This window comes from Barbatula barbatula (genome assembly GCF_947034865.1).
Source record: "Barbatula barbatula genome assembly, chromosome: 11".
In the NCBI taxonomy this organism is placed as follows: Eukaryota; Metazoa; Chordata; class Actinopteri; order Cypriniformes; family Nemacheilidae; genus Barbatula; species Barbatula barbatula.
Genome location: NC_136774.1, coordinates 18,868,572 through 18,892,097, shown reverse-complemented (window position 1 = coordinate 18,892,097; position 23,526 = coordinate 18,868,572). Strand labels below are relative to the sequence as shown.

Below are 23,526 nucleotides of genomic sequence, written 5' to 3'. Positions count from 1 at the left end.
CGTGACACACCGTGTCTACACCGGACGCAAGATGACAAGCTGCTTAATGTCCTTAATGGGTTTGTCGCGTCGCTTCCAGTGTAGACAGAATTTTTAATTATAATGGGGTTTAATGCGGTTCTAATGTCTTTTGTTGTGTCCCGTCGCGTCTGGTGTAGAACCGGTGTAAATGCAAATGTTCGTTAATGACTCAAATGTCACATGTCATATAAGCCAATGCGATTCTACTTTACTAAAATGAAAACTATGAAAACATTTCTGTTTATTGAAATCCAATCAAATATTGGCCTAAACTTTTTTTGAGAAACTTCAAAGAAAATAGTTAAATTTTAACAATTAGCATAAATAAAAAAATTAAAAATAAAGTCAGCGCCAATAGCCCTGTGGTAAGTGCACAACATATTGAACTTGTGGCTCGACCCAAGTTTGATTCCCGTCTCGAGCGTTATTTGCCAGTTGCCTTTTGAAAGTCAAGTAAGAGACAATACCAGCATTATCTATTAGTGCAACGGTTCCTTTATAAAACTGCCAGTTCGTTTTTAATTGATATAGTTAACTATCAATGGCAATAATAGGCGCAACTTGACCCAATGTGTAGAAATTAAATGTAGCTTAATTGTTGATATGATATATATATAATATCAAACTTTAAAATATACTACAAAATAAACATATGTATTAATAAATAAAATAGTTTCATTCTGTTTTTATTTATGTTTTATGTTTATGTACTTCAGTCAATTAAGTTATTTTGATAGGAAAAAAATATCACGTGTGCATCCAAAATAGCACCTATGTCTTGAACATATGAACATACATAGCTGTTTACAAATGTCACTGTTTACACATTTTCACTTTCGCTTTTTTCTAGACTTTGTGTACGGAGGGATTTATGAGCAAACATCTGGATAAAGATTCATCATGAAGCACTTGTCCATCCCGAAATGGTTAAGTCAGCTGGGACTACCTCAGTACTGCGTACTATTCGATGAGGAATATGATGGAGTGGAGGTAAAGTCAGAATCAACTGTGAGTTTAGACACACATGCCCGCACACAAACAGGCATGCACGCAATGCTGTATATCACACCACAGCATTTAAAGTGCACCCTGCCATTATTCAAACACAGTCATTCAAACTGTACGCCCGCCTGTGATCTTGTCTTTATTATAATCACAAACAACCGATGGAGCCGTCAATCAGAGTTGGTTTGAAATAAGCTTATGTTTAATTTAGAAAAGTGAAATTTAAACTCTGTGGCTAGACCCGGGAAAGCACGCTGAGATGTCACTATCCCTGCTGTATAATTTTTATCTAACAGAACTCTCCCCAAGCGATCTGATGCTGTATGATATCAGCCCTGTTTTCTTGGCAGCACTTTCTTTCTGGAATGCAAGTATGTCTACAAACAGCAGCTGTAGATTCCCCAAGTATTGTTCTGGTCTACAGATGCCAGTTTGCACGCTTGACAGATGTGATACACATCTGACCCTCAATAATCCTACTAAGCAGGGTTTAAACAGACATGTTGACCAGCACTGTCCAATATGACCAACCAGAGAGAGAGAGAGCTAGCCCAGAACTGCAATTCAGACATTTACAGATTTTACACAGACTAAATTAGTGAGGTTCTCTCATAGTATGGTTTCTATACTAAGATAGTGATGCTTGATATACAGTACCTCAGCCCTTAAAGGAATAATTCACCCAAAATGAAAATTCTGTCCTTATTTACTCACCCTGTGAACAACCGAACAATTGCGGTACCCATTGACTTGCATTGATTTTGTGTCTATACATTAGAAGTAAATCGGTACCACTGTTGTCAGGCTATCAAAATACAGTATATTATTTTGTGCATACAGGTCGGAAATGACAAGAGGCTGAGTAAATGTTGACAGAATTGAGCATTTTTGTGTGATCAATAAGCCTACCCCTCACACAAACCTGTTGACATTATAATAAAATATTTAAAGCAAACCAAAATAAAACTTTAATGCACACACAGAAACAAAATGGGCCACAGGTGTCTGGTTTTCATGAGCTTTAAATGGTCAGTTTGCTCTCTGAAACTATTTAATGTAAGCTCCACAAATAACACTTAGCAAAAAGCACTAGTCATCCACACCTTACATTTTGTTAAGCTCCATTTCCCAAAGGAAACCCCAGTCAATCGTCAACATATGAATAAAATGAAGACGGCTACATAACCATGTCCCTTACATGCACCGATTACACAATGTAATAATGAACATTAATGTTGAATTATATTTCACCAGCTCCAACTCACTTATGCAGTCTAAACCAGTCTAATAAAATAATTAGACAGCCATTATGAAAACATAACCACTGAGACTAGTGATGTAAGAGAACAAATGATAACTACTTAGGAACAGATTTAAAAAGGTACTAAAAGGTAAACACTTTAATGGACATTACCATGGCAATAGTCTTTAAACTTGTATTACAGGATTCTTTGAAGTCCCTTTCAAAAAAACGTAAAATGTACAGTATATATTCAGCAATTCAGGACGATGGTGCAAATCAAAGCACCATTGCATTACCAGCTGATACCATTACTGCACCATAGCATTTTTATAAGGGCAATCAGCAAATAAAGCTTAGATCATGAGTATGTGTGGGCACACAAACCACCCACCTCATATGACTTTGGCATAAGATCAACAAGAGATCTCCAAAACGTGCCAAGAACGCAAAGTGGCACATCTCTAACATCTAGCAGCGCACTTTAAATGAGGTGCCTGGATAACCTTACTGAAATGTTTTTGAAGTCCTCCCGAGAGATTGATATGAGACCACACATGATAAATAAAGAATATGATGGTGGAGAGAATAAGGCTGATATTTGTCATGGCTTGTTGGGTTCAGCTGTGGGGTCAAAATAGTGAAGGTAGATGAACAATGAACCCTTACCAGCATATTTAAAGCGCTCTTTTTTCATCTGTACCTCTATACCACACTCTCTGGCATTTTCGCTGGCTGTTTTTGTGTCAACTTGTGTGATTGGTTGTCTGTCTAGCATCATCTCCGTCTTTCAAACTAGCCTGTGTGAACAGAGACAGGATGGGGGAGAAGTGCCTGCTGCTGATGTAAGGGATTCTGGGTGGATGAAACCATTGGAGCAGATGAGATAAGACACACAAAGAGTACAATGCAGCATACATCTGTTTCTTCAGCGTTAAATCAACATTTTGCTTCGCATTGTTGCACCAATTCAGTACAACAGGACTTGTTTTCACACAGATTTTCATTTCGCTTAAAGGTCCAGTTTGTGAATTGTATCGGCATCTAGCGGTGAGGTTGCGGACGGCTAAGTACACCGTTCACCCCTCCATTTCGAAGCACTACAGCAAGGCTTGTAGTACAAAGAATATTTTACCGAAGTAGAAAACACATTTATGAAATGCGCTCTGTAGAGCAGTTTGTCCGTTTAGGGCTACCGTAGAAACAACATGGTGAATTCCATGTAAGGGGGCCGACGGTGCATGTGGATAGAAATAGCTCATTTTAAGGTAATACAAAAATAACTCTTCATTATGTAAGGTCTTTATACACCTCTAAATTCATAGTTGTGTTTATTATATCTGTCAATAGAGACAAAACTCAGAACAAGTACTAGGCATATAACTGTGTGGAACATCAATGTCTAATGCACGTAAAAGAGTAAAAAATGAGAAAAACTTCACAATGTAATCATAATCTCGAACTGTATCAAAGATGGATAATATGCAAGCTGGGATGTAGCCACAGACATAGCCTAAGAGTGACCCAGTTTTAGTTGCACTGATAAATTGTAGTCCCAGATTTTTCTATTTGCATGTTTCTGACTGTTTGTTTAGCAAGGAATGCTGTGGCATGTATGCGGTGAACACTAAACAGCAGAAAATAGAACACAACCTTTAATTAAACGTCTCTTGTTTTGTCTTGTCGGGAACAATGAAAGCAGCGATGTCGACTTAGACGCAGTTGTGTGTTTTGGTTCTGTCAGAAACAGAAAGAATGTAGTGTTGTGAATGCCAGACTGAGAGAAGCGGTGAGGCATGGGCCATAATGACACACTGCCTGCTTTAACGGCACTTTACTGATGTTTTGTGTGTGAATAACAGATTGCCAATGGCTGTAGCCCTTGTCATTCTCACCATACATCAACTCATACCATGTGTTTGTTTGTGTCTCCAGGACTTGTTGCACCTGACAGAGATGGATCTGTTGAGTCTCGGAGTTCAAAGTCGTCTTCATCGCATCCACATTCTCTCCAGTATTCAAGTGCTGCAAGAGCGGGAGACAAAGAGAGGTTGGTTCTACCATCTCGGTTGCTTTGGATTTCTGACAAATTCTTTATTTTACTTTATCATCTTCTATATATGATGTACTGTACATGTACATACATATGACATGCAGATCTACACAAAAGGATTACATAATTAAAGAAACCAGTATCACTCACAAACGTCCCCATAAACCAAAGTGGTGTCAAATCAGAAGCAGTTTATATCTGGATGGATGTTTTCTATGGGCTGTGTGTTGTCTCAGGAGCTTTGCACGTGACTGTGTCTATCCATACATCACTCCGCTGAACCTATATGGGGTGGGAAAGCAGTTCATGTCTGTGGGGTCAAATCAACAGGGATTATATCACAAAACCAACCTATAGAGTGTGTGTGTGGAAAGTTGTACCAGTTAAGTATTGTGTGTGTGTTCTTGTTGGCAGTGTCTGCATATAAGTATAAGCTCATCCGAGACAAACATACTGTAATTAGGTGCTATCCAAAATACTGGAAGAGTCATCCGTAAACCTTGAAAGTGATCGTGTCTGAAATTACAGCGATAACAGCTCATCACAGAACACGCAGAGAAAACACAGACAGATTTACTGTTAACAAAGATAGTCAGTCATGAATGATCTTGCTTCTGCGCACACACACACACACTAGGACATCCTTCTGTGTCAACTATCTACTTCTATACTTCGGTTAAACACACAACAAATATCTTGCCATGAGTCTTCCCGAATAAATAAAACTTGCCCATTTTACACCCATTATTTAGCTTTTTTATTTGCCTAAAATGAACTAAAAGTTATTTACATTAGCAAATAGTTTAAAGATTTAACTAAGCTAGACTAACTCACACACACACACAAAACCTTAAGCATTTACAAAGTAAAAAAATAAAGCTTTTGCATTACATATAATTTTGTGTAATTATTAACGTTCCCAAATGTGCCGAATTATAGCTTAGTTTGTACACGCACACACACGCACACACTTATACAGAGGCTAATGTAAGACAACATAAAGGAGGAGAAGACACACGCTGCTGTGTGCAGGAACTGTCAAGTGATTATAAACTCTTTTGCTCATCCTCCAATCCTGACAGCATTGCTGTGGCGGCAGCCCCTGCACTATGTGTAATTTACTCTTAAAGTGCATGTCAAGACACACACATGCACACATACAAGACAGGCTGAGGCTTGTTTAACAGGCACAACACACTCAAGTACTATAGAGCAGTGCCTCTGAAAGGTTTTAGAAAGACATACCCCTCCAAAAAATGATTCTTCTGTTTACCCACCATCTTCGGAATCACACACATTGAGAATAGTCACACAAACTGTACTACATTCATATTGTGTATATTATACAGTATAGTTATGTATAGAATTAAACATGCCACATCTTTGACTTCGTACTAAAATAACACATTTTATATTATACAGGTTATTTCACAACATAATTCATTTTTGAATATTAGACTAATTTATTTATTAGAGTTTACATGAAGTGACCGTTCTATGTTTGGGGAGAGTTTTATTTTTTTACATTTTCTGCATACCGTGTCGTGGATCAGTGAACAGTGCAATTAAAATACTAAAATAGTATTTTACAGCCATTTGGATTTGCATTGAACAACCCTAAATAAATGCAAGAATTTTATTAGAAAACGATATTTTAGCAAACACAACTTTACAAAAAACTTAAAGCACATAAAAAAGCTTCGGTCTGACATCTTGAGAAGAGCAGTTAATATACACCGAATGAATTCAGTTAGTAAAATACGTCTGTTCTGCATGGCCCTGCGCTTGTGGACAATAACTATTGTTTTCAGAAACATTTCGACTGTTTGAGGAGTCAATAGGTGGTCCGCTCACCCTCAACACCTTTTACAGCCCGCTCCAGCAGCTTCTCCATTCAACCCTTGAAGTCCTCTCATCCTGTGAGAAATGCAAATGTTACGCATACAGAGTTATTTAATAGGATGAGAAGAGGTTCATCTGTAGTTTCATATTTGTAACTCTAGGGGAGCTGCAATTTTCATACTTTTCATAGTGTAGATGCCTTTACTTATTCTACTGATGTCCATCAGAAATTCATAATCACATTTGATTTATTTGTATTCTGTATATTTACACTGAAAATGTGATATTCCTAATTCACTTTGTTATTTAATAAGTTATTTGACTTTCATGTATTTTATTATTCGGTGTATAGTTGAAAATGTGTATGTGAGTGTGTTGGCCCATAGGCTCGGTATACTGTGTGTCATACTTCAGCCACATGTCTTTGCTGCACATTGTAGTGATGTTCAAAGATGACAAGCTGCTCTTGTGTGGAGAGGCTGAAGTATACTATTAAATGAAGCATGCTATTAAATGGGTGTTTGGCTCATGGCCTTCCCTGCTATCTGTGCAGATTGCAGATTTGTTCAAAGGGATGACACCATTTATAAAACTCCCTACATAAGCTGTTTTGACACCAATGCACTCCAAGGTCAGAATATTCGGTGCGTTGGACAATGCATTACGGAGGAAATTTTTGTCACAATGCTACATTATGTTTTTTAATAAATTGTAATCCTTGCATAAACTCTGAGAAGTGCCAGGCCACAAAATGGCTTATATGGTTTAAATGGGGATCACATTTAAATTAAATCTGAATGTTGCAATTCTTTCATTAAGATAATTTGGCTTGCTTTGTAAAGGCTAATCCTGCATAAGCATTTCAAGTGCAAGGACTGCGCCTGTAAGAAAACCTAGGGCGTCTCTTGGATATATTCTGGGTGTATCTTGGGCGTTTTGTGGGAACACTCTTCCCTGTCATTGCACTTACACCCAGAACTGGTATCAGTAACCCCTCGGTAACATCCTCCTTACCATCAGGACTTTAGAAATGTAAACACATTTCCCAGCCAGAATGAACAGCTGGGCCTCTTCTTTAAAAGACTCTGTTTTGAAATATAATACGTGTCCAAAATATCTCCATTATGACTGATGATACCAGAGAGTAAGTGTTGCTTAAATAAATGTTTATTGAGATCTTCAAGGCGGATGTCGTTTAATCTGACACTAACATAAATGAGGAAGAGTTAAATATTGAAAAATATTAATATTATGTCCCGTGTCTTTTGTGGATTATTATGGATTATTTCAAAGAAACTCAGTCTCTAACATGACTTTCTTTTATACTTATATCACTATAAAACAGATTTTTTCATGGATAACATTAAGAGCCACCATATTTTCCTTATTGAATATCTTGTTTCTTTGAACATGTCACATTATGCAAAGAAAATTTGTTGTGGCCATTCTGTGTTTACTATAATATGTAAAACTGTCAGTCTGTGAAACGCTGTCAAAACACAAGAATTTCAAAAAACAGTGGCTATAAAAATCAAGCATGACCATAGATCTTAAAAAATTAAATTTTCCATACTCTAAAAGAGATAGTTCACCCAAAAGTGAAAATTCTGTCAATCATTTTTCTACTATGGTAGTGAAAGATGTCCCAGAAGTGTACATTTCTAACATTCTTCCAAAGATATTCCATTGTGCTCAACAGAACAAAGAAATGTATACAGGTTTGGAGAAACTTGAAGTAAATAGTGACAGAATTTTCATTTTTTGAATTTTCAACTATCCTTTTAAACAATCTATTTATAATCTAACCGAACATACCATAAACAATGATAATTTTACCATACTCAGAAACACAAGCCATGTTTATCTGGTGTCCTGGAATAGAGTATTCCATCAAGGCTCTCAGCAGAGAGCCATCAACCAGTGACCACTTAGTCCATCATTAAATCGCACCGGTCCATGTATAAGTGCCAGACAAACCTAAATGAAAGCAAGATTGTAAACCAAGAGGTTTAATGTTAGTAATGTAGTAATGTTCACGGGAAAATAGTAATGTGACAAACAGATTCCAAATCATGACTTTGGCCATTTCTCACATTTTACCATGCAGAGATATTGTCCAGTAACACTGTTTAATACGATGGTTTAATTATTCCCACTTTGTACACAACAGAATTATGCATGCACAATTACCTCCACTAAATGGCTTTGTAAAGACCTAAAATCGTATTTTATTTGATGTAAATAGTGATTACCGCAGTAATACCATGATTCAGAAAATGGCTTAAAAAAGGGAATGAATATTTTCCTGTTGAAAACACTGCCCTGATAAAGTTCAGTTTTGGAAAGGAGTGAGACATCTTACATACTTTTTTGATAAAGTGTTCTTTCCTTCAGCCCTGGGTGGAACATAAGAAAAAAACAGGTAGAGAAAATGCACGGTCTAAAACTAAACCGACAAGAGTGCGGTCATGTTGTTCATGAATATTTTCTTCATAAAGGAATATAAAGCTAAACAAACATGTCAGGGAAGTAATCAATTAGAAAATATGTATGGTTTATTTTATCCTTCAAGAAATGACGAAAATTATTTTCAATGTGCACTGATGAATATATTAAATTAAGACCAGGAACATTTTTCTCTGAGTAACTTGTTTAATGACGCAGGTATTGTTATCAGTTAAATTCAGAATATATCAAACGCATTGCTAACAATCAGACGTCTGTTATCTGTACGAGACGTTCTTGTCCTTACCTATATCTGTTGTAACTATTTAGCGTAACGATCCACTGGCCGAATCACGGCAGCTGAATATCTCCATGCTGGGGGGCTTTAGGTGGACTGGTCAGGCGTGCTGACTCCACACTAAGGTGCCTAAAGAGATGAGATCATCAGATTAAAGGAGAGAATGTCTGGTCTCACTCACTGGCATCAATGACACATAGTCCCAAATCTAGAGCTAGTTTCAGTTTTATAGTATTTGAAATTTAACCAATTGTCTCTAAAAGTCTGCCATCTTTGAGGACAGCCATTCACATTTCTGTTGTAGTGATCTATTGCCCGTGTCCGGCAATAAGCGTTCAGTTTCAAAAGGACGTGGGTTTAATTGTGCTGAGGCAAAGATTGATAACAGAATTTTGTGTGGTGTCTATGACAGGCATTTGTCTCCATTTCATGAAAATGTCTGGTTTTGACACTGATAAATGGGATTCCCAGCAGTTGTGCTGTAATTTGAGGAGATTTATTTCAATCCATGAAGGGCTGTCAATTTTTACATTAACACATGCAATGAAATGTTTAATGTTTTAGATTTTCTCTGGTTATTTTACTTAAAGGGATAGTTCAGTTCACCCAAAAATGAAAATGTGGTCATCAAATCTGTATGACTTTCTGTGTTCCGCAGAACACAAAAGAAAATATTTTGAAGAAAGTCGGTAACCGAACAGCGCCCGCACCCATTCACTTCTATTGTATGGACATAAAACCAATGCAAGTGAATGGGTGGCAGTTCTTAAAAATATCTTCATATCTTGTCTGAGTGAAAAACTGACCGGAATATTATGAATTACTGATTTTTTTATTTTTGGAAGTTTCGTGTTATGTTTGTAGAGAATAGCAGTGACAAAACCGCCTTTAAATCACCTGTATGATTGAGATCTCCTCAGCTTTTAGCCGCACCGCACCCATCTTAGGCTGAATCATTCGGGAAGGGACCCGGTCTGTTCTGTAACTTATCGTTCCTTGGACAATGACGAGCAGGTCGAGGTCAAAGAGACGGGAAATTCGGTTCCTTAAAGACAGGAGAAGATAAGTCTTCTATAACCCCCTTCTGGAAAAGTTTTATTGGCTATACAGTTAGTTGTACAAGATGTGTTTAAAAGACTTTTCCTAAGTTTTAGATGCTCAATAAACAGAGTGGACAGCTTTGTGTTATCAGTAATCTTTTTGACAAATGACAGAAACCGTGAAACTTTGTCCTGAAAGTCAACTTGAACAAAGAAGGGCCAGTAATGTGAAGACTCAGGGCACATGACCAAAGAGCTGCTGGGGGCAGGGGGCGGGGCTAGCCGAGTGAGACGACTCCTTGAGTCCCGCCCATTGGAGAGGGTGTGTCTGGGAAACCCTAAATCACTCCCTCGGGGGCTGAACTAAGGAGAGAGAGAGAATTGGAATGGATTGTAAGAAACACCGGCACAGTTCATGGTGGGAGGTCACAAGCAGCATAACAGGATTTTCCTTCACGCTCCTCGTCTTGTTGTCTGTCATTGTGAATCTACAAGAGACCGCTATGCTTACTGAGAAACTCTGAAACTCTTACAGACTTCAGAAGGAAAACATTTTGGGTTTTTCATACTTGGAGAGACCGCAACCCTTTAGCCAGGTAACAAAATCAACATTGAAAATCTAGTTTTTCTGATGCTTTTATTCCGAGCACTGTTGTCTAAAGATGTTGAGATGCTTAATACTTTTTCATTTGTTGTTATGTATAATTTTGTCTCTTTGACCAACATATAATTTTAAACTATGATTATGTCTACCCTTGTGAACTGTCTGCGTGTTTGAAGCAGTAGCTGTCAGTAGCTGTTGTGGGGAGGTGTTTGTGTGATAATGTTTCACAGCAGCACCAGCGTCTGTTGTCTCATGAGTTGCTCATGTGGAAAAAATTGGCAGCCACTACTGAAGAATTTAATAATTTTGTGTTTAATATGTCACAAATCTTTCTGAGTGACAGAAAGGCTGAATACAGCACCGCGGGTCACACCACAGTCGAGAAGCTGGGGGCTAGGGGGGCACTTGACATCTTCACTATCCCCTTCATTCTCAACAAAGGGAAGGGTCCATTAAAAGTTGGCAGAAGACTGTAGAAAAATCTGTGTGTTTATCTAAAGTATAGTGTATCTTTTCTTAACTGTTCACAACAAGAATTTACATGTGGAACAAACCATATATTAAAATTATATTATTATTATTATAACCAGGCTACTTAACTTGTTTATATGACATTATTGATGAATTCATCAAGTTACTTTGTGTGATGATGTTGAATGCAAACAAACAAGTGATGCGTGCATAATGCATTTTTAGAAGTCAATAACTTGTAACATCCCAACTTTTTAAAACTAACTTTTGCCTCTCTATCGCCATCTCTGTTTGAAACAGAGATTGCAGGTAACTTTACGTCTAAATTACATCAAACTGACATTTAACTCAAAATTGTACATGACGGCTCACATCATAAATCACTAAAACACTTCTTTTATTCTGGATGGTGTTAATAGTTTGACAGCCCAATTTTAACAAAAAAGTTAAAATATCTATACGAGAGCCTCTAATTCTTGTCGTTGATGTGCTCAGCGTTGGTTTGTTGTGATGTTTTCCTCTCCACATACTCATAAGAGTAATTCGAGAGTAGTTGTGTAGCATGTGATTGGAAGATGTTCAAGGATCTACTTTTAGCACATGCGACCACTGGCTCACGCCTCTTGTGAATGGGTGTGTGGAGTGTTCACAAGTCTGGCTGTATTTCCACACTTCCTTCTTTGATAAGCTGTGAGCAATGAAGCACTCAGTACTGATTTGTGGCTGTTAACTGTTACGGAGTCAAAGCAGAAAGCGTTTTGTCCGTCATGGAGGGCGGATGGGAGATATTGATGTATTGTTACCCATATGCTTCTCCCTCAGAGTGGTCCACATTGGGAGTACTGGGTTGTTTTGTCTCCGGTTGCTTTACTGCTTTTGTAAGAGACAATGGGACGCTCGATCAATGAGACAAACACTGTGATGTCAGAGGAAGTTAAAGGGGTCTGCACAATCTGGACTATTTTGTGTAAAGGAATGTTGGGGGTTTAATGAAAGTTACAATGCAAGCATATGTACCATATGGCTCATTGCTCGGTTTATGAAACAAGCAAATGAAATGGCTTGCTGTGCACTTTTCATTTATATGTTTAGTTGTATTAGAATGTGTTACTCCTTCAGGTCGCTTTGGTTGATGCATGGCTGTGTGGTAAGAGCTCTTTAAACCCAGCACTTGCTCTTCTCTCACTCCGGCTTTTGTTTGCTGTAAGCAGGTTTGAATGAATTAAAGGGGAACTGCATTATTCACAATATTCCCACCAACTCCTGTGGGGGATGGCTGGACGGGATGAGAATAGTGGACTTGTTGTTTTGAAATGCGCAGGGAATTCTCCTCATGGGTTTAACCTTTCGCTGTGAGAGTCAGTGCTTTTGTTAAACTGTTTGTATTACATGTTTCTTTGATGTATCGTGAAAAGAACAAAGTGTGACCTTGTCATTAATCGGTATTGTCCTCATTACAACTCGTACATCTGCCCCTTTAATACTGTTGCACAATTGCGTTTAGGCAAAACATGTGAGTAAATGCTATTGCTGTGAGGTTGCTTTATCACAGCTCAGGTTCTTTGTTATATATTTTTCCAAAGTTTGTTATATGTCTCTCCTAAAATAGACAGAATTCTGTAAACTGTTTACAGTCAGATTACATATATGGAAAACAACTGCATTTTCTACATTATTTGGTCAAATTCATCCGTATTCAAATTAAATAACTCTCCTGTTGTGTTGAGGGGGTCAGCATTGACACTGAATATAGCAAAAGCACAAATAATAAATTCATAAAAAATATTTGGTAGGCAAAGTATGAATAATGAAAGGAATTAATATGAGAACAAAAGCTCTTTACCTTTCCCTAAAACGACAATGCATCGGCTAGAGACAATAACTGTGTGTGTGAGATACAGACAACGATGTCAGTCGGAGACAACCAGCTAAGAGAAATACAAAGAGAGAGAGCAAGGCCCTATGATTGACATTTTGGAGTGAGGACATATGAAGGCATGTCAGTGCAGAATAGAATGAGTACTTGAGAGAGAAGTGGATAATCAATACAGAGTCTAAACAGAAAACTGAAGAGCGAAGCATCAATTAAGATCCGTGTAATAAGTGTTTCACATATTCATGACCTCTGGGGAGATGGAGAAAGTTTAGCTTTGGGATTGTTTAGCGTATGTAATCTAGGGCCGCAGGGGAGCTGTTTTAGTTTCTGCAGTTCTGCAGTGCTGACAGCTGCCTCTCTACATCACCGGGTGCTGAAATGTTGAAAACTACACCCTGCAGGGCCCGTATGCACCATGTTAGTCTACAGTGATGGTTTAACGGCTGAAAGCAGGAGCGGGAACTCATACTATATTTTTGGAAATCTCCATATTTTGTTATTACATTTTTTGCGATTAATCATTATTATTAGTGGGGTTTGCCAATATCTAACCAATGAAGAGTATTTAAAAGTGCTTGTCAACTTTAAAAATACAGTATTTCATAATTTCTTTCGGAAAAACAGTGAATCTGGACATCCAAGGTTCTGGAAGGACAGCGATGATATTACATTGAGTTGCTTACTTATGTAAGAATGAGTTAATTGTAGACCGTTTAGTGTCATGTCAGGTTACATACTATTATAAACTTTTACAAAGCTTTCCTTTCCGCATCAGATCCACAACAGACATATTTAACAGTATGCCACTCAAAATGGCTCTAGAAGGTCTCGGCGAAATGTGATATGACCACGCTAACTTTATATCCACTTTATGTTCCTGTTTTTATTTTTGGAAAGATCACAGTTATCTTCCTAAAATCATGGATGTGCATGAGTATTATGACTCAACCCCTCACTTCTCTTGAAACAGGAAGTCCACGCTGCCTACTCAGAAACGTATGATTACCTCTCACCCTCTGAGACATATGAGACAAATAAATCTCAGACTAGAAGGGGATTCCTGACTAACCATGATGATCATTAAGTAACACTGATCTATGGACTTAATGTCTTCTAGTGGACTCACACCACATAAAACAGCTACAGTGAATGGGGTCTCGTGTTTCAGGGCCCCGGGACATCGAGCAGGTGCTCCAGGTGCAAAAATATACGGATGCAGTATTCACAGCGTGCTTTCATAACACTGCAAAGTACCCTGATCAAACCATTAAAATCCTGCCGTGCGGATCTAGTCATTATACGGCAGAACACCCAGAGCGTGTGAAAAGATACATAAACACGAATAAAGATGCTTCGGAAGAAATATTCACAGGTGTGTGAGTCCTGGATTTGCTTGTTTGTGTTGTCTTACGGGTGTATATTTTTCTTTTTCTCATTCTATAACCTTTGTCTTAAAGCATTAAAATAGCACAGCCACATGATTCAGACTGTTGAGAAACTGGTTGTCATTGGGGTGGTTGGTTTGCAGGTTCAAACACCACAGCTAGGGGGTTTCCATCTTATTCCAGACTGCACAGACGCTTGTGCAAGCGATGCAGTCAGGTGCCTTCCATTGGTGGGTTCCAATTGAGTGATTGTACCATAAGCACTTTTTCTGACCTTAAATTTAGCACATTTTGCATTATGTTGCTGAAAATCTTTCTCTAACCCTAAAATAAAACAAAAATTTTGTATAAAAAATTTAAATGCTTGCAAATTGGTGTTGGTGGTCAACCGTGCGGGTCACTTACAGCATCATATACTTTACAGGTTAAATAACAATTGAGAGAAAATGGTGAATGTATGGAATGTTTTTTACAGTTTTAGTCTGTGTGCATGACACCCGTCCCGCGAAGGGAATGAGATCATGGTTTAATGCCAGACCTTAAACAGTGATGCTGTCGGGGTGCAAGATTGAGTTTCACTTATCACAAAAGGAACAAAAGCTGGTGACGGCAACAGCAGCTTTGCTGTGAGTGTGTGTGTTCCTAACAGCGCTCTTTAATGGGGTCAACGCATACACATTATCAACCAGCGTCTGGGTCAGTGAACTCACACACCCGCTGTTTTCACCTGACGTCCAAAAGCAGTCCCTCAGTAAACAAACAGGGTTTCATGTGGACAGCTGTGTCTTCGTTTCAGTTAAAACCTGTGGCTTTTTACGTGCTTATGTAACATTTACACACCCTCTCGTCATTTCCAAACCAGTTTGACTTTCTTTTTTCTGCAGAACACAAAAAAATATTATGAAGAACGTTGGTAACCAAACAACATTGGCCCTCGTTGACTTTCATTGTATGGAAAAAACCACCGAGACATTTCTCAAAATATTTTACCTTGTGTTCCACAGTATAAAGAGTCACAAACAGGTCTTGAATGTCATGGGAGTGAATAAATCATGACAATTATTATTATCCCTTCAAACACTTTTACATGGGCAGACATTATTTGTTCTCTGGCTCATGCATGGCTAGCTTAGATTTTAATGTTTATTTTGGAGAGAGACAGGCGTTTAGACTTTTGGTCTCAAATTTAACGTAGAAAAGGTACATTTAGAGAACAGAATTTGGATTGTCTCTTACACGACTCTTACACGTGATGTCTTCAAAGCAATGTGGCTCATCCCTAATTCAAAAAAATCTGTCTCTACTTTCACTCACCAATTAGTGGTCTCCGTGCGGCTGTGGAACTCTGAAGTAAACATGCTTTTGGAAACAACAAGGAAAGATCTTTATCTGCCCTTTATTCTCTCTCTTTGATAAAGATGTCTGTTTTTTACTGCTCTCTATTACTGCTAGATGATAAGTTCTGTCAAACACTGATGTTGTGCCACAGGGCACAAACTTTACCTGTATTGGCGCCCCAAACCACCTAGAGTGTCACCTCGGAATAACAATTCAATTTATGTGTGTTGTCAATAAATAGATTTAAGCACTGACACAAAAAAGTGATTGTCCATGAATACCTTTCTTCCAAATATCAAATGTAAAGGCAAAAGAATAAAACAGCATCATGATCGACTATCTACATTCCATATAGTTGACTTTTGTCCATTAATTATATATAATGTTAATCAGTTGTTAAACAGGCATCTCTTATTCTATTTTAGAGCTGAGGATGATGGCAGAAGGGAGGTTTTCCAGTCTGCCCAGGAACATGCACGTTGGGCGACAGTGCACTCTGGCCTCTTCTATGGATCTGCTGAGTTCACGTCCTGAGGTGCCCCAGATGCTGCCCGCCGGCTACCAGGACGTCTCCATCCACGGCACTCTGCCTCGCAAGAAGAAAACCGTCACGACTGCCTCCGTGAGGCAGTGGGAGATGAATGGAAATGTGGGATCAGCAGCAGGGTACTCAGGCCGGTATCGTCTGCCCCCGTCACCGCTAATACACAACATCATTGAAGAACGTCACAATTTCCACTTTGACAGGGATGGCAATGGGGCATCCAGGTAAACAATACATCTATACGCATGTCTCACTCAGTTGCAACTGAATCAAAGAAAACGCAACCCTATAGTTTCCTTAAAAGTGTCATACATTGACAACCAGAGGAAAAGAATAAAGAAGTGATGTCCCATGACAATTGTTATTGGCTAAAACCTCCCAAATATTTTAACTATCCTGAGCTGTAATGGGCAATGCAGCAAACAGGACAATTTTTTTTATGTATTTCCCATTTAAATAAGTCATTTTATTTACTTTTAACTTATTTTGTATTTGTTAGATTTGTTATGTAAATCATGGAGTAGTTCCATCACCCACCAGCAGGGGCCACTTTCTATAGCTGCACCATCCAAAGCCTGACCCTGAAATCACATGTTCCAAACCAAAAGTTTTAGTTTGATTGACTTAAACTTAAAATGGCGTGCTTCATTGTGCCAAGACTGTCAACTCTCTTACTGCATATTCATGGTATTGTCTCAAAGTGCTCAAAAGTTACCCAATTCTTGAGTTGATGCTATTTTAAAACTTCAGCTGCATCCCCAGCCACATATTAGAAAGAAAATATTTTCATTAAGCTTCTGAGTCTATATACGGTTATCTTACTTGGCAAAGAATCTCAAAGACACAAGCAAACTGACGGTCACCTCATAGACGGTGCCTTCAGATAAACGTCCAGTCATAACAGAAACATTTTGGTATGGGTGAAACACTCTCCCCACTTCATAAAAACATACGGCTCTTCAAGCAAGCTCTGCTAAGAGTGAAATTACTCAAATAAACTAAAGGTAGAGGTAAAACAGGCCAAATAATGTCACGGAGGTCAAGATTAAGGTCAAAGTTAAGCAACTTGACATGCACATTTTAGTCTCACCGCAATATTAAAACCAAACAAAACTTTTTTTAACAAAAGTCAAAATGAGAGTAAACAAGCCATTATATAAAAAAGCTTGTTAAATGCAGTTTAGTGTGTACTGTATTGACTTATTCAAAGTCTCTTAATAAAGAAATCATTCTTTATTTACAGTATCACAACTATCGTATGTATTGGCAAATACATTTCTCATACTCTTTGTCGTAGCTGAAGGCCTGTCGAACTGTATCAGCCTTACTTGCTATCTGATCTTATCCCATGCAGTCCAAAACAAAGACATTTGTGTTTGTCTCTGTCTTATCGGGTACAATATCTCCCCCTTAATATAAGTCCAGGTAGATCCAGTAGTAATATGCAATGAAGACTGTTACAGATTACAGAAACAGTGTAAGAGAATCTGTACAGATGCTTCGAAGTAGACTACAGGGACTTTTAGAAAACAAGCTTATTTACCACACACTACAGTTTATACAATTGTAGTAAACAGGTTGTCTTTCTAAGGCTGATTGAATATTATTCATGTTATGTATTCAGAATACACACAATAACTAAACTAAACTTAAAATATTCTAATTAAATAATAAGTACATTTTCTCAAGTATTTCATATTAAACGTTTGCCTGTTGCCATGTGACCTTCATATTACAAAAAGCAAAAAAATATATATAGTTCAAAATAACCAAAGACACAGGTGGTAATGTTGGAAGAAACATCCAGTAACTATTTTCCCAAGAATGGCTGAAACAGCCATAAGACACACCATAAGACAAAACACAGATAACAAGCGTCATCAAAAGGTACAACATTTACCACAGATAGTATAAAGAGAATCCATTTACACAAAGAAAACTATTACAAGTGTGTCTGTGAGTGCAGAGGTGTGTGTTTGGGTTTTTGTAAAAAAAAAAGTGAGCTTTCCCTTGACATTCGATGGTGAGTACTATTTTACCACAAATGACCACAGCGCATAGAAGAAACTCTTCTAGCGGTGATCTAAGCAACGGTCTCTAGTGGTGCCCCAGTAGCCATAACAACACCTTATTGTGAATCTGCATGATACATGGGTGAGAGAGAGGACACTACAGCTAAAGAGCTAGATTGACGATTTCCATTCCCTTCAATGTAATTCCCAGTCACGACATCTACATTAAATCAACTCAAAGCAATAACCAGCAGGCCTTCGCTCCTGGATGCTTTTTTCTTATATTGTATTTATCAAGGTCAGACAGCAGGATGGCATTGTGGTTATATGTCAATGTCTGGAACATTTGGCAGCAAGTGCTGCACTGGTTTTGTGTCGGTCTGCAGGTGGGCAGACACTGGGAATTGAAGCCAAGATGAAACACCTGGGGGCTTTATTTCCCCCTTTGAAGAAGATCTGCTTAGAGTGCTTAAGCTGTGCACATTATGTTGCATCTTAAAGGAGCAGTTCAACCAAAAATAATAAATCTGTTAAATTGACTCTCCTGGAGCTCACTTGGTAGCACATTGTGTTAGTAGCAAAAATCAAAAAGTCATACAGAATTGAATGTGAAGAAATGATTGCAACATTTTGAGAAAAGAAAGCTTTACAGTAAACTATTCCTTTAAAAATCCTTTAAAAATGTCGACTCCATGTGCAAGGCAGCTGTTCTAACACACACACACACACATAATGTTTCACAGGTTAAAGTGAGGATTGCAGATATCTTGACAGAGAGATGAAAGAATTTATGGGCGATATAAAGAGAGAGATTAAGTGATAGATACAGTATAAAGAATAAAGCTGATTAAAGAGATGATGGATGAACGACGGTGCCATTTGTTTTAATTGTTAAAGCTGATTCAAGTGGTAATTCGTTGATGGAAACAGATCAGCAATCTTACGTGTCTGTACGTCACGGTTATCTTTGTTCCAGTTTTGGTGTAATCTGTTACAGAGGTGACGCGTTGTACACAATAAGCAAAACAATAAAATCTCTGATGGATTAGAGATATCACTGATTATTTGGTGTTGTAATGATGTCATCCCTGTGAGCCAATCATCATGTCTGAAATGTGTACAAGGGTGTTTCAATGCTCAGTGTCGAATATTTTTTATTTCTTTAACACCAAATCCTTTCTTTGATTTGCCACTTATGGATACTTTAGATAGTAATAGACAGATTCACGTGATAGCTCTTGTTAGTTTATTTCTTGATATTTGTCAGTTTAAAATAAAATATTTACTTATGATATTAATGCTCCATGTGACAAACATTGGGTCTTTGTTAAGTCAATGCTGATAGTGTTATGTAACTTTATTAAGGTTGCTAAGCTCTAGCTTTAATATTGATTGATGACATTTAATAAAAAACAATTTTATTACTGAATGTTAATTCAGTGTTCATTTCCGCAACCTTAGTTTTTTAACATGGCTTCCTATGGCTGTATTGTGAATCTGGGCCACAGTGCCCCTGTCGTCTTGCCTGTGAATTGGTAATTCATTCGTGTATTTTCATGTACTGTATGTGTGGGTTGTGAGTGATAGTTCTTGACTGCAGCATATGGCAGATTTTAAGACAGTTACATGCCAAATGCCCCATTTGACTTGAACATTATGAATCTGTTTCTGGAAACCCAATAATAGTCTGTCCATCTCTCCTACCGTGTCCTCCCTCTGCTTTCCAATTTGGTCTGGGGAAGTTTCGTAAGAGGTTAGCGGTTAAACAGGGTACAAATCACCACTCTGAGACACAATACAGCCGTGGCTTGGCACAGAATGATCCCTCTGGGCAGAGATGGATGTTTTTGGGGCCGTGCCCTTCCCACATGCCCTTTCTATGCACACATCATGGAACGGGCAGGTCCTAAACTTGTGTCATTCTAGGGTCACCTACGTAAGGGAGTGCTGACAAAGTTCTGCACTAACAAAGTGTTTTGAAGTTTTAACAAACTTTAAAGTCTGACCTATAGCCTCTAGAGTAGCTTTTTTCTGCAGAATGTTCAAAAGGAAACCCAACTTAAAACAGGACATCAGTTATGGGAAAGAACTTCAATTCAGTTTAACTTCAATCAATAAAAACCCAACAAACAAGCCCAACAAGACGACCAAACAAAAATATCTCAGCAAACATCCTCATGTTTCCTGTTATCCGACGCTTCTGTGTATGAGGTCTTCCCCTAGGTGCCACCGTCCTTCACATTGAACCTGAATGTCACTTTTATCCCCCTAAGGGGGTGAGATAGGTCACCACTACTGGTAAGAAAGAAAGAAAGAAAGAAAGGGAGAACAAGGGAAAGAAAGTCAGGTTTTTGTGTAAGCCGAGATTAAAGGAATTCTGGGTAAGGGCACTCGGGGGCAGAAAGAGCGAGGGTGGCGTAGAAAGATCTAAATGGGGAAAAGGCTGAGACGTGCACCTCAGCGGCTTTAACAAGCACTGAACTGCAACGTAGCCTCTTTCCAGCGACTCGCTCCACACCGCTGTGTTTCCTGCATTCCACGGTCCATATAAAGAAACAAAAAAAATACAAAATGCAACTCAGTACCGAACTGACCAAGGGCCATCTCTGCAGTTAGGGTAAGAGACCGCAGTCTTAAAGCAGGCATATAGAGGTCATGTAAACACTGTCTTCTATTCACATACTGTAGATTCTGTTTTTTAAATGACATCTAATCTTTTTTGTTTACAGTCTTTGCAGTCCCGTGGGAAATCTTGCGTGAGACTCAAGGAATTAATTTCCTTTGTCTGGCTATATTCCTGCAGTTTTGGATTTAAATTTTAAGAAAGCGCATACATCTAGAGAGTGTTACAAAGTCTAAAAGCGTGTCTATCACAGTGTGTTTAGTCCTCCAGACGTCTACAAACAGCTGTGACCAGCCCAGCAATAACCTTTAACCTTTTGTTTTAATTTCTTAAAGACCTCTCAAGTTTATGCTTTGTGCTGCATTTCCTCTTGTACTGTATCTAAACTGTCTGTTTTAATCTCACGCTGCATATTTGTGTTTATGTGGAGTGGATGGAATTGTGATGTGTGTGTGTTTGGGGGGATGGTGGGCGTACATGCCCATATGTTGAAGCTGGTGTGGTCTATAGTGTGATGACCTCAGGCTAGCGAGACGCATGTCAGTGTCCAGTCCAATTTTACTGCCCAGAGCTCCACACAGCTACACAGACAGACAGCTGATGTGTTCACTAAAGAGAGTTTTCACTTTCTCCTGCAGGGACGCCGCAGGCATGGATCCTACAATGGAGTATGTCAAGGTAAGGCTTCACATTCTACCTTCACTGTATCATTGTGTTTGTGGAGTTTGAATATAAAGCTTTATGACATTAACACACTGGTGATGACCTGAGGCTTTGCGTGAGTGAAAGGATCTTATGCACTGTAAAACACGTGAAGGTTGTAGAAAACAGAGATGATCTTACTTGAGCCTCTAAGATATTCAATACTCTTCAGCTTAAGGAGTTTGCAATTGTAGAGTCTTTAAAGTAGGACATGAACGTCCTGCAGGGACATCGGACGAGGGTGCTACTGTTTGAAGGATTTGAAGGATAGTTTATTGACGGAGTGCTGGTATACAGTACAAATATACAGTATGTGTTGCATTGCACACTTGGATTTGGTTATCAGATTCATAGAGATGAAATTGTGCGTCGCTGGCTGTGAGTATTATGTGTTTTTTAAATATAGTTTTTTACGTACTGTTTGCTATTGATTTAAGCGGATTGTAAATATTTTAACATATCGTTTCCTCGGATGTGCAAGACTTAAATCCACAGCCGTTCATAAAACCCATGCAGGAAATTCTACAGCCAAACTTTCAGATATAGATCTGACGGTCCCCAAATTTTACTTAGTGAGGGCCCCTGCAGACACATCCTCAATTAAAACGACCAATTAAAAGCAGGAAATGACCCGTTGCGTCTATCTGATGGTGTTTCGAGAGCCCGCGAGCAACATGTGTGGTTTAAATAGCAGAGGGCAAATGGCCGGATGGTTCCCCGGTTTTGACCCAGCGAAGCATGAGGTTTATGAAAGCTCTTCATTGCTAAACTAAGACGTGAGACATAAATCTGTCTTATTCAGTTTGCATTGGTTGAATGAGATTTTCCAGAGTGATCATATGCAGCCCTGACGGCTTCTGAGTGATGAGAGCTGTCACAGTGTGCTGTTACTACACACACACCTCTGTCAGGCCATCCTTTTTGCTCTCTCTTCCTTTACCCTGTACTCATTTGCTGAGTGCTCCGGTTCATCTTGGGGTCTCTCAAGTATCTGTGAACAGCAAACCCCATTCAAGCTGACATCACACACGCAGAAAAATAGTACAACAGTAAACAGCACAAACACACACAGAAACGTTTGCACATCATCAAGGTGATGCCATACAGGTTATTTTGACTATAAACTCCTTATGGTACTAAATTATTTTCTGATCAAATATGACCAGACATGTTTTTGTCAGATTTATTCAGAGGGTTGTATAAGTGAACTTGATAAGAGATGACTCAATATATCCTAAGGGGAATAACATAGCCATGAAATGTTTCGATTAGATGACATCCACTCACTGGCTCTTTATGCACTGCTGTATAAATGCAGCTCTTTGACTCTTCAAGCTTGAATCACTAGTTGAAGTGAATCTTTACTGCCATTTAAAGATGTTTTCTGCTTATGCAAAGGAAATGTATTTGACCATATTTTAACTATATATGAAATCCTTTAATACGGTATATATTCTATATACACAGAATTAAACATTGGTAAAAATTACAACATATAGAATTATGCATAAGGAATTGTCACTCATATATTGAAAAATATAAGCACCTGGTTCCAAAATATGGAAATTTATTATTTACTATTACTTTACATTTTCCTTTATACTGTATACCTATATATATTTTTCATTAAAAAAACTTTAATAAACCAAGTGAATGCAATATAGACACTATCCCACTGTTCTCAAAACACTTTTATGGGTGTCTGTGTGAAGGTCTGATGTGTAAACAGGGATTGTGAAAAAAATCAATAGTCATTCATATCGAGCTTTTCTCTCTAATCATATGGTATTCATTTCCGCATTTCTATTTTGTATCGACTTTTCCTGACCTAAATTTGGAGCGTTTGTTTGTTATTTGAGGAATGTTTTAGTTAACAGGAAGACAGTCATTAAAAATGTGGGATAATTAACTTCCCTACCTAATGTGCTGATGTCACTTCCTGAATTCGGAAGACTTTAGCATTTTTAGGGAAAATTGCTTGTATCCATATAGAGGCAGTTGTTTTCATTATGGCTAGGATTGAGATT

At 38.3% G+C, this 23,526-nt stretch overlaps 1 protein-coding gene across 3 annotated transcripts in view; it reads left to right on the top strand.

Moving 5' to 3' along the window:
• Window positions 1-23,526, top strand: part of bcar3 (BCAR3 adaptor protein, NSP family member) — a 51,514-nt gene that overhangs the window by 6,308 nt on the left and 21,680 nt on the right. Inside the window, exons 2-5 of one of the 3 annotated variants that reach the window (XM_079466645.1) lie at window positions 872-1,029; window positions 4,202-4,316; window positions 16,044-16,386; window positions 21,436-21,475. In XM_079466645.1, the coding sequence (XP_079322771.1) occupies window positions 922-1,029; window positions 4,202-4,316; window positions 16,044-16,386; window positions 21,436-21,475 (606 nt within the window). In that variant the 5' untranslated portion in view covers window positions 872-921. Of the gene's footprint in view, window positions 1-871; window positions 1,030-4,201; window positions 4,317-10,318; window positions 10,541-16,043; window positions 16,387-21,435; window positions 21,476-23,526 lie in introns of those variants that run through there. The other 2 variants (XM_079466646.1, XM_079466647.1) reach the window with 2 other exon arrangements.